Raw genomic sequence first — 10,446 nt, 5'->3', positions numbered from 1 at the left:
TGTCTTTCAATAGAAAGAAAGACCTAAGCATGAACTCACAGCTTCCTCACAAGCTACTCCTGTAACGTAAGACAGAAGACTGCCTCCTGGCTGCGTCTGAACCCCTCTACACATTCAGCACTAGTTTTACACAATAAAAGACACAAAATTTGTACTAAAACCAAGATGGATAATGAGATGTGTGTGATTTAAATCCACACAGTAAAATAATAATAAATATGAAAATAAATCACAAAATAATAATATGCAGTAAGTAGGGAACACACAGACATATGAAGCATTTACAGGTGATGGAATTGAAATATGATAGAGAATGGGAACCTGTGTACCAGGCTTTCCTTCTGCTCCCTCTGGTCCAGGTGGCCCCGCCAAACCCTAGGAGGGATCAACCAAAAACACACACAGGCACACACATGCAAACTGTTAATCCTGTACGACTCTTCCTGAAGTGTAAGACATTGTTGTGTTTTGTCTGCAGGTCTGTATGATAGGTGAGTATATACAGAGATGTTTAATATGTATGTTTAGCTAGTAATATAATCACATATGCATAGAGGATTTGGGTTTTTAGGCCATCAAATCCTCTGATTGTGACAGAAATCTGCTTTATTATGATAAAAAAAGAGCTAATATTCAGTATGAACATGTTAAAAGACGAAGAAGAAAAACTTATAAGTAGACCATATAAATGTATAATAATGACAATTTAACTAGTCTTAAAGACCTTGTGTTTGTAATATCAATATTACGAATTGTTAAAGACCTGCATTTTGAAGCAGAACTATACAGAATTCAGGCTCTACTACATTTGGTATCATGTCTGACAGGCTTTAAGTTTACCGAAGGGCCCGGTTGGCCAGCGTGGCCCCTCTCTCCAGTCCGACCCTGGACAAAAGTCAAGAGAGAAGACTACATCAGCATCATATACCTAATAGTGGAATACAGAGCAACTTACGTGACACGTATCTAAAGAATTTGTCATGAAAATGGACAGACAATCGAAAGATGCTTAACAATAAGAATGTGTGCTAGCTCCAATAACAATATCATGTTTCTTTTTTGTTTAAATTCCCGTATTATTTCAATTTTATTGTAATACCTTGTTCCCTCTGGGTCCTGGTTTGCCGTTTCGTCCATCTGGTCCCCGGTTGCCCTTTAAGGAGGTTCAGATATTAGTGACTGTGGCTGAGCATCAATATCCACACCAACAAGACTGCCTTACTTTGTGTATCTTTGAATGCTGTACTGATTTGTATACTTAAAATGTGTGAAATGTGTCCTAATTAGAAAGCAGGGGTGCCCTGGTAGCTCATGTGGTAGAGCTGGTACACATAGTACCAAAGGCCGAGTCCTTGCTGCAGCGGCCATGGATTTGAGTCCGACTTGTGCCTCTTTGCTGTGTGTCATCCCCTTGTCTGTGATGTGTGTTTTAATGTTGAATTCACAAAAATATTTAATAATGAGTAAAGAGTTATCATATCAGAGTCACAAAATGTGTATTACTTAGATTTACTTATTAGTAGAGATCATCATCATTAAAGTCAAAGTTTGCAAATCCACATTTCACTGACATTACGCTCCTTTGCCAGTAGATGTCGCTGTAAGAACTGCAAAGGTGAATAGCCATGCTGCATGTTTCAAGAGTTTGGCATTTAAATACAGTAGGGATCTACAGTACAATCCCTCAAAATAGATAGATAAGAGATAAATAGAATAGAGAGAGAGGCTCGACGTGTAACGCAGGTCCCCAGCTGAACTATAACTGGGGAGGTTGCGCTGTAAGGACGCTGCATGACAAAATGTCATCCATGTATTGCTTAAAACTGTTTGGAGGCAGACACCTGTCATCCCTGGAGTCACCTGTAAGTTGTGGATTCATTTTTAACCATCAAAATCTCTCTAAGATTTGACCTCTGACCATCAGACAACAAAATATAACTTAAATGTTTTATTTTTGAACGACTGATTCAACTTTTAGTAGAGGACTGAAAGTGTCTCTAGCTGTGATGAGTCATGATTCACTTTGACTTGCATGCTGCAGGAAAAGGCCTTTATTACTTTTTGCTTTTCTTAAAAAGCAGAGCAGAGACAATCAGGAGTGTGTTAAATTCATGCAGTCATTCACTTCAAAATATTAAGTTGTTAAATGTACATGCATGAGGCCACTGGAAGCTCTAATGTTTCACAGTTAAAGTGGCGCTTGGATCAACACATGAAGTCATCTGACATTTCAGACGCACAAATCATCACTGACCTTTAACCCACGGCTGCCCTGTTTTCCCTGAGGGCCACTTTCTCCATTTGTGCCCTGAATGAAGAAATATAAAAATCAGTCAAGCACACCTCGTTTTTCACCTTCACCGGCAGCTTCTTTCTCCTGGTTAAAAGAGCATGTAATATAATATTACGCTGCAAATGCTGTACTACAGTTTAGGGTAACAATCCGGCAATGATGTCTATTTTAAATCAACTTGATATAACAACTAAAACAAGTGGCATGTTATCTAAAAAACAAGCTTGACCTTTAGTTTAAGTATATATTTATATATATTTTTTTTTACCTTTTAAAAATTGCTAAGCTTGACAAACCTCATCCACTGAGCTCATTCATTCATGACCTCTTTGTCAGAAAACATCCACTGAACACAGCTATTAATGGCGATCAATGTTACAAAAAAGATGACGGCTAACACAGTGCTGTACACTGTACCTCAGTGCCTGTGGGACCAGGCTGGCCCTTGGTGCCTGGGAAACCTAGGAAGCCGGTGGGGCCCCTCTCTCCCTGAGGACCCCTAATACCTGCTGCCCCTTGAATACCCTGAGATAAAAACAGAAGAATTTTTTTCATTATGAAAAGGCACAGAAACCTTTCTGAATCACAGTGCATGAGAAGTTAAAGGAATAGTTTTGCATTTTGGGAAAGATGCTTTGTTGGACTCTTGTAGTCATCATTATGGCTGCCAATTTACTGAGACAGGTTTTTTTTTTTAAAGATTTTATTGGCCTATTTCAGCACAGCAACTTCTACATTTCAGTGGTTGTTCGGCAATTCTCTTCAGTCAGCTGCCTCAGAGTCTGTATGCAGGTCTTTGTTCAGTCTGATCTTTTGTACCTGACAAACATAATCTACTGTAGGCCATAATATCATCTCATCTAGCATCTCCGTCACATGACTGCCTCCCATATTAGTCATGGACCACTGTGCTCTAAAAACACTAATCTAACTTCATGTTAAATCGCTCCCTCTGTGTATGTGTCAAAGCAGCGCTGCTCTGATGACACGCGTTTGCAGCTGTTGTACTAATATTTTCTAATTGTTTTGGGTTATGATATCACTACTGACACTGCTACATTTGCGACTTGAGACTGCGGTAGGAAATTCTTCTTTTTACTCTTTGGTAACATTTATGAGAATGAAACTTTCCCCACAGACAGAGCGAAACAGGCAGCCTTATATGGCAGTTACAAGTGTTGATTATGCTAATGATGAAAGCTCACAAATATGCACTCCCTCATGAACAGATGACACTGATCAGACTCAAACGAGTGATTCACAAGTTCGTGCAGTTAAGAGTTTGGTGAATCTGACTTAGAACACTCGCACAAGCAAACCTGAGAGTAAGAGAGGTTTATAATAAGTATACAAAACTGTCTTTTAAGAAAGTGTCTTTTACACTTCAGTTTTGTATGGATTAAACAAGGAAGAGAAAACATGTTGATTAGTGGGCTTTAGAGGTGTAGGTAGGTGGACTTTGTTAACTGTGGACAGAGCCGGCTGCTGGCTGTAACTTCATACCGTCATTCCCGTACAAACATGTCACTGGTATCGATCTTCTCATCTAACTCTCGAGAATGAAGCGAATAAGCATATTTCCAAAAATGCTTAACTATTCCTTTAAAGTAGCTCTTTGACATTGTATCATTCTCTTCTTTTAGTGTTATTAATCAGAAAGTTGCCATTTCTTACTTTGTCCCCTTTAGGCCCTGGATCTCCCATGTCCCCATCTGGTCCTCTTATACCCTGTAAAGAAAAGAAATAGTCAAAGTGAGGTGCAGCCAATAATGTTTTGCTGTAAATATGTTTGTAAATCTATCAAAAGCACCTACCAGTATCCCGGGAAAACCCATAGGACCCTGTCCCCCTGGTGCACCCTGTAAATAATCCCAAAAAGAATGACGATGAATTAAGTACTTCAGGATTTTAGAAACAAAATATTCAATGTGTAGAATATGAAATAATCACATTCCATACTGAAATCATTTAAAATATATAAAAGATCAAATGGCAAGTAAAGATGTTATTTTAAAAGACGTCTAAGGGAATAAATAATAAATGTGTGAAATGAGTTACACTACAGTAAAGCGGCGTCTCGCAGCATCATTTCATGATCCAACCAGCAGATGGCACTGTGAGGCTGCAATATGCCATCTACTAACAGAGTGCTTGTAGAGATCAATCAGCAAATATATTTACAGTGTATCAGTGTGAACTGTAAGGTCTGTTCTGCTTTGGTGACAAAAGTTGCAGAATCATTCACCAAACCCTGCAGACAACTGGGATGGAAACTCTTACATACGTACATCTCGTCTCTCCATGCAATGTCTGTACCGATGTGTGTTTGACTGTAATGCAATGATGTAATACCCTGCTGAATATGTCCAAGTGCAACTCACCATGGGGCCCTCAAAGCCGGGATCCCCTCGGGCACCCATAGGCCCCAAAGGCCCCTAATATGAACACAAAAAGAGACAACTCAGAAGAGCAAACAAGAATAAGATACTGTATTTTCTGTTCTTAGATAGTAAGACGGATCAGCTGCCTTTACATGTTGCTTCATTATTTTGGATTTCTCATCATGCATGTCAACCAACATACAACTTGGCCTTAACCAACAACCAACTATTATTCATATTAAGAAGTTAAACTTTATTTGAGCAGCAACAAAGGGACTCTTCTACTACAATGAACCTGAACTTGATTTTTTTTCCCTTGTCAAAAATCCTAAATTTCCTTTTGCTGTCTAAATAAATATTTGCTAACCCGACAGTCACTAGCGTGAAATGCATGTTTGCGTTGTTTATTGTCTTAATTTTGGATTCACCAATCTGACATGTATCTAAAATTGACTCTCCTTACCACAGGTCTATTGTTTTTATTCCTTATGAACCTTCACAATCAGTGCACATCTAAAACATAGTCAGAGAGGAGTTAATGGAGGTTGGTCTTATGGTTTAGAGTACCTGCTGCTCTAAAATGATTATGGACTGGGGCTTTAAAATATACACTAAAAAAATAATGAGCCATGAAGTTCATTCATTTATTCATTCATTATAAAATACTCATACTAAATAAATTGATTAAATACATATGTCATAGTATCCGTATTAAGGGTATGATTGTATGACTTATACTGTATGCAGTTCTGTTCAAATTCTATCAAGAAGAAAAAAAGAGAACAAATTGTACTTTATGAGAACAAACTTACAGGATCTCCTTTAGGTCCAGGAGCACCCACCAGTCCTGGATGTCCCTGTTAAGAAGCACAGATTGAACGTTTTATTTTATTTATTACTATTTTATTTTCATCTGGCTTTACACAGGCAATGGTATATATAGCTATACCAAAATATGGAGAGGCAATTGCATTGTATTTGTATGTATATGCCCCTTCCAATAAAATATTGTTTAAAAAACGCACTGATTGACTTTAACCTCCTGCACTTTACCAGCTGCAAAGTGAATGAATCAGCACCCCAATGAGTCGAAAAAAGTCACCATTAATAGTCTTGCCTTGAACTGTACTCACTTGGGGTCCTCTGAGTCCTGGAGGTCCCATCTGTCCCTCTAAACCTGGAGGGCCCTAGTCGAAAAAAAAAGGAAGGGAACACATTTTAAACCAAACACAGTGTCTAAACATTTCCAGCAAGTCGAATAACTGCAGCATGTATAATCAAACAAAATGTATACCTGCGGGCCTATGGGACCGATACTGCCAGCAGGTCCCATGTCCCCCTGGAAGAAACAACAAACAATTTATATGCGCAGGAAGTAACCTGAAAACTAAGTCTGGATGCTTAGTTTGACATCATCTCTCTCTTCCAAACTGGTTCTGGCTTCTCAAATAAGAGAATTTGCTGATTTTCTCTGTTTTATATCGTTATAAACTGAATATCATTGACGTTTTGGAGTGTTGGCTGGACAAAACAAACAAATTGAGGATGTCACCTTGGGCTCTGGAAGTTTTGAGGACAGTTTTCACTATTTCTCAACAGTCTAAAAAAAGTTGATTAGTAATCAGTCGCAGCCCTTGGGGGAAACCACCTTTAACTTGCATATTACTGAGTTCTAATAAATTCTTGTTGTGGCATAATCTTACCCTTGAGCCATTAACTCCTTGAGCGCCGACTCGTCCTGTAAAACCCGGTGCGCCCTGTGACACACACACCAACAATTCATACATTTATTCGCAACTAGCACTAAAACATAACATATTTTTTCATCTAAGCTGTCTGTCCGCTTACCGGCAGCCCTGGCAGACCTGGGGGGCCATCCGCTCCACTGTCCCCCTGGTAACAACAAGTTCACAACAACACAAATTATACACTGTTCATCAGTTCAGAGTCTCTCACACTGAATGTAACTATATGATCACTTTAAAGGGATGATTCACCCAAAATAGTAAATAATCCAATAATAATCACTCACCCCTGGTTTAGTCTATTAACTAAATAAAAGGCACTTGTTACAGCTGCAAAAAATGCTTACTGAAAGCATACTGTAACAAGCGCCAGCACCTTGGATAAAAATTTAAAGAAAATAGTAGGATGTCTAACAGATTTCCCCAAAATGTTTATGCTATAGGTCTTCTATGCCAAATGATGACAAAACCTTTATATTTACTTTGTTCTCTCCTGTATTTTCTTAAACATGGGTTTTAAAACAAGCAGAAAGCAAAAAGAAGAAGAATAGTTTGGAATGGGGCCGACGTATAAATACAGGAGCTAATTTATTGTTTGGAATGTTCCTTGCTTGTTTCACTTGTTATGGGATGATTATTTCATGAATTCATTTGTTGTTGAACTAATACTTTAAACATCACCAAATGACAATATATTGTAAAGCATTAGAGAAGAATGTGAAAGACATCATAACCAAACAGAAGACAAAACAAGTAAAAAACTTGACTACTTTGCTTTCGAAAAGCTTAAGAACAACTTCTCGAGCAACTAGAGTCGGACAGGACATCACTCACATCAGGCCCACGGGGCCCCTCTGGCCCGTAGCCACCTCTGATCCCCTGAGGCCCCTGCAGAGAAGATTCCGGTATTCAGTGTCAACTTAATAACAAGTTATCATTAAAATACATCGAAAACACCGTATTCAAAGGGAGGATTAATCAGACAGATTACGTCCTACTGGTCAGAGTGCCTGTGCTAATACTATGAGGCAAAGATTCTGATTTCATGCAAAGTAGAATCAAAGCAAACCCGAGAATAGAGCGAAGAGAAAATTGGAGTCAGCTCCTTGTTGCTTGGAACTCAAAGTTCAAAGAGGTATTGGATTAAGGATTAAAAAGGATTCAGAAGCGCATGTCTTTCTTTCACAAAAGCTGATTGTTTGTTTTCTTCGTCTCATTTTGCATCAGTTGGATGTGTAAGAAATGTTTTACACGAGGACAGCTGTTACTAATTGTTTTAAATTGATCCTGTAATGTGCTGGCATCCTGTCCAGCTGATTGTACAGTACATGACATTTTATATATAACAATGTATAAGCAGCTTAATGTCACAGATAAAGGAGAAATGCTTCTGGCTTATGAACCACCTACTTTCTCTCGAAGGGTTATGAATATAACATAAAATCCCTGCAGAAATTCCTGGTTTGTTGCACTCATAAAAGAACTAAACAAGGAGGGTAGAAGACACTCACTGGTGGTCCGACAAGACCAGGTCTGCCAGGTGCACCAGTTGAGCCCTAGACAAAGAAAAAACCAAGATCATTACACTATATTGTATTGTATTGTTATTGTTACCTCATGAAAACAAGCCACTAAGGGACAGAATTCTTTCATTAGTGTTGTGCAGCGTTGTGTGTAAATCATCAGCTTTCTGCTGGGACAAATTCACATTCTATTTTAAATAATTAGGATTGTTGATAATTAAATTGTGCCCATGAGTACCTTCTCACCAGGGTCGCCAATATCCCCTCTTGGACCCTTGAGGCCAATGAGACCCTGGAAAGGTAGAGAAAAAACCCTGTTACCTACTGTGTAAAAGTAATTTCTTTCTTGTATCTTGTTTTACCCTGCATACATTAGTATCAAATGTGGACTTGAAACAGCTATAATTAATATTTTTATAATAAGTAATAAAAAGTTAGCAACTAGCTGTGAACATATAATCGCTTTTGAAGAGTCAGATTTTTCCCTCAGGAGTTTTCGGAGACCAAAAACAGAGCTTAAAGAAGAGGGACTGTTGGACGTAGTGTTACATTCGCCAAGGGGGTCAGAAACAAGACTTAAAATAATTGCTAGTGTGGCTGTGTAGGAGCCGAATGTGTAAATAGGCAACTATATTAACTATATCAACTTAAAAGGTGGTGATATGTCTCACTTGTATTTACAGCTATCCACTGCCCCCAAGTGGCAATAAAACAAACAAAGAACAGGTTATTACAGGTTTAAATGATGCTCCTCCAGCAGCTCAGCCAGGGATAGACAGATGAGACCTTAATGGGCTGATAATCCTAATCCTAAATACATTTATACCAAATAGAATCCTTTTCTCTTATTCATTGGCAAAGTTAGTCATTGGCAAAGTTAGAGTATGGCTGCTTGTGTATTGGCAATATATAACATTTGAGAATTTTTGCTTTTTTTGTTCAATGAAAAAGGGGTTTTTGTAGAATAACACATTAATATTACTCCACAAAAGTCATTTTGGTATCTGTACAAAAACCCAAGTACTGTATTGGCACTGGTACCAAATAAAACTGCTGAATTGTTAAAATACGGCAAAAAGATAGCAGTCATGAGCTGCATATAGTAACCATTCCTTCTTGGCTGTAATTTTACCAACAGTAAATCTAAAATATAAACAGGACTGACGGGCTTTCTGTACAAACACAGCTGTGCCGTTCCATTCCTCACCTCATCACCTTTCTCCCCTTTGGACCCTCGTTCTCCCCTGTATCCCCACAGGCCCTGACGTCAATTAGAGACAAGATGAAAATATTACAACCATAAAGAACACATACTATAACATTTACCTACTATAACACACTCATGCTGTACGTGTACTACGTGCGTGCTGTTTAATGGGTTATTATACAGAATGTGCCCACCTGTGATCCAGGAGCACCAGGTGACCCAGGCTGACCATCTTCTCCATTTTCCCCATCTCTCCCTGGGGCCCCATCTCGTCCTGGAGGGCCCCTGTGACCCCGCTCACCCTATCATACAACATATATCATCACCACTGTTGATACTGACAGCTTCTTTATCAGCCTGTTAGTCAACAGTTATGACATTTTCATGAGACATGTGAAGACAACATGAACCAAAAAGTGAAAAAGTGGGACAAAATAAATCTGAAATCAAACACACTGGAAATACAGAGAGTGAAATCCCATTACGTTAAAGCCGCGTGGAGCTTCTCACTGGGAAAACTCGATTATAAATTACAAGTTTGTACTGTGAGGACAGTGACCCTCTCCACCACTCAGCAGAGCAATTCATCACACAGACAAGGCATCAAGTGTAAAACAACACACCGTCTAGAATATGTTGGCCTGCAATAACTCTGCTTGCAGACAGGTGGAAAACATGCACACATTCAGAGTGAATGGCGAAACCACCTGTGCGGGCAGTGAACAATGTTATATTTTAAGTTGCAGAGGATGATGAATATGGTGTTACACATGCGGAGACTGGCATGATGAGTGAGTTAGGTTTAGGTTTTTTCACTTAAGCATTGCACTCTTTTTCAAGAAAACCCTGCTGCACGCTCACAAATGTACACGCAAACAAGCATTATTTCAAGGGATTGGTGCCATGTTGGACGAATATGAGTAATATACATCAAATGAAAGCTCTCAGTGGGATCTTTTCAGTGCCAAAAAGACACAACTGAAATGATGACCCATAGGTTGTAAGTAAAAAGAAAATTGTAAGGTGTAAAAGTAAAAGGGGGGTTTTGTTCAGTGCCAAAAAGGCGCAAGTGAGCGTCAAATGAACCCGGGACACACCCATGAGGACACTCCAAAAGGGTTGACGTATATGCAGTTTAACTGTTTATAGAGGTTTTTTAATGTTTTAACAGGAAAATCAGTATCAGCTGATTTGATATGTTCCTTGTAGAATTCTAAAAGCCTTGGTGGAAGTTGCTGAGCATTACTTCAAGATGAAGACATTTGTTCTTATCTTTTTTCAGTGTTGACTGCACTGT

At 38.9% G+C, this 10,446-nt stretch overlaps 1 protein-coding gene across 1 annotated transcript in view; it reads right to left on the bottom strand.

Annotated features, from left to right (window-relative positions):
- The window catches only part of si:ch211-196i2.1 (collagen alpha-1(I) chain), a 103,036-nt gene that overhangs the window by 30,420 nt on the left and 62,170 nt on the right, over positions 1–10,446 (bottom strand). The window contains exons 13-30 of the mRNA XM_035668265.1: positions 9,344–9,451; positions 9,150–9,203; positions 8,181–8,234; positions 7,931–7,975; positions 7,254–7,307; positions 6,523–6,567; positions 6,378–6,431; positions 5,969–6,013; positions 5,808–5,861; positions 5,487–5,531; positions 4,675–4,728; positions 4,108–4,152; positions 3,968–4,021; positions 2,711–2,818; positions 2,255–2,308; positions 1,100–1,153; positions 841–885; positions 322–375 (exon numbers count right to left, since the gene is read on the bottom strand). Of these exons, the coding sequence (XP_035524158.1) occupies positions 322–375; positions 841–885; positions 1,100–1,153; positions 2,255–2,308; positions 2,711–2,818; positions 3,968–4,021; positions 4,108–4,152; positions 4,675–4,728; positions 5,487–5,531; positions 5,808–5,861; positions 5,969–6,013; positions 6,378–6,431; positions 6,523–6,567; positions 7,254–7,307; positions 7,931–7,975; positions 8,181–8,234; positions 9,150–9,203; positions 9,344–9,451 (1,026 nt within the window). The remainder of the gene's footprint in view (positions 1–321; positions 376–840; positions 886–1,099; positions 1,154–2,254; positions 2,309–2,710; positions 2,819–3,967; positions 4,022–4,107; positions 4,153–4,674; positions 4,729–5,486; positions 5,532–5,807; positions 5,862–5,968; positions 6,014–6,377; positions 6,432–6,522; positions 6,568–7,253; positions 7,308–7,930; positions 7,976–8,180; positions 8,235–9,149; positions 9,204–9,343; positions 9,452–10,446) is intronic.

The sequence above is a fragment of the Morone saxatilis genome, unplaced genomic scaffold, assembly GCF_004916995.1.
Source record: "Morone saxatilis isolate NCDOM2014 unplaced genomic scaffold, NCSU_SB_2.0 Contig21, whole genome shotgun sequence".
Taxonomy (NCBI): Eukaryota; Metazoa; Chordata; class Actinopteri; family Moronidae; genus Morone; species Morone saxatilis.
The sequence above is the reverse complement of the archived record's forward strand: the minus strand, read 5'-3'. Positions and strand labels throughout refer to the sequence as shown.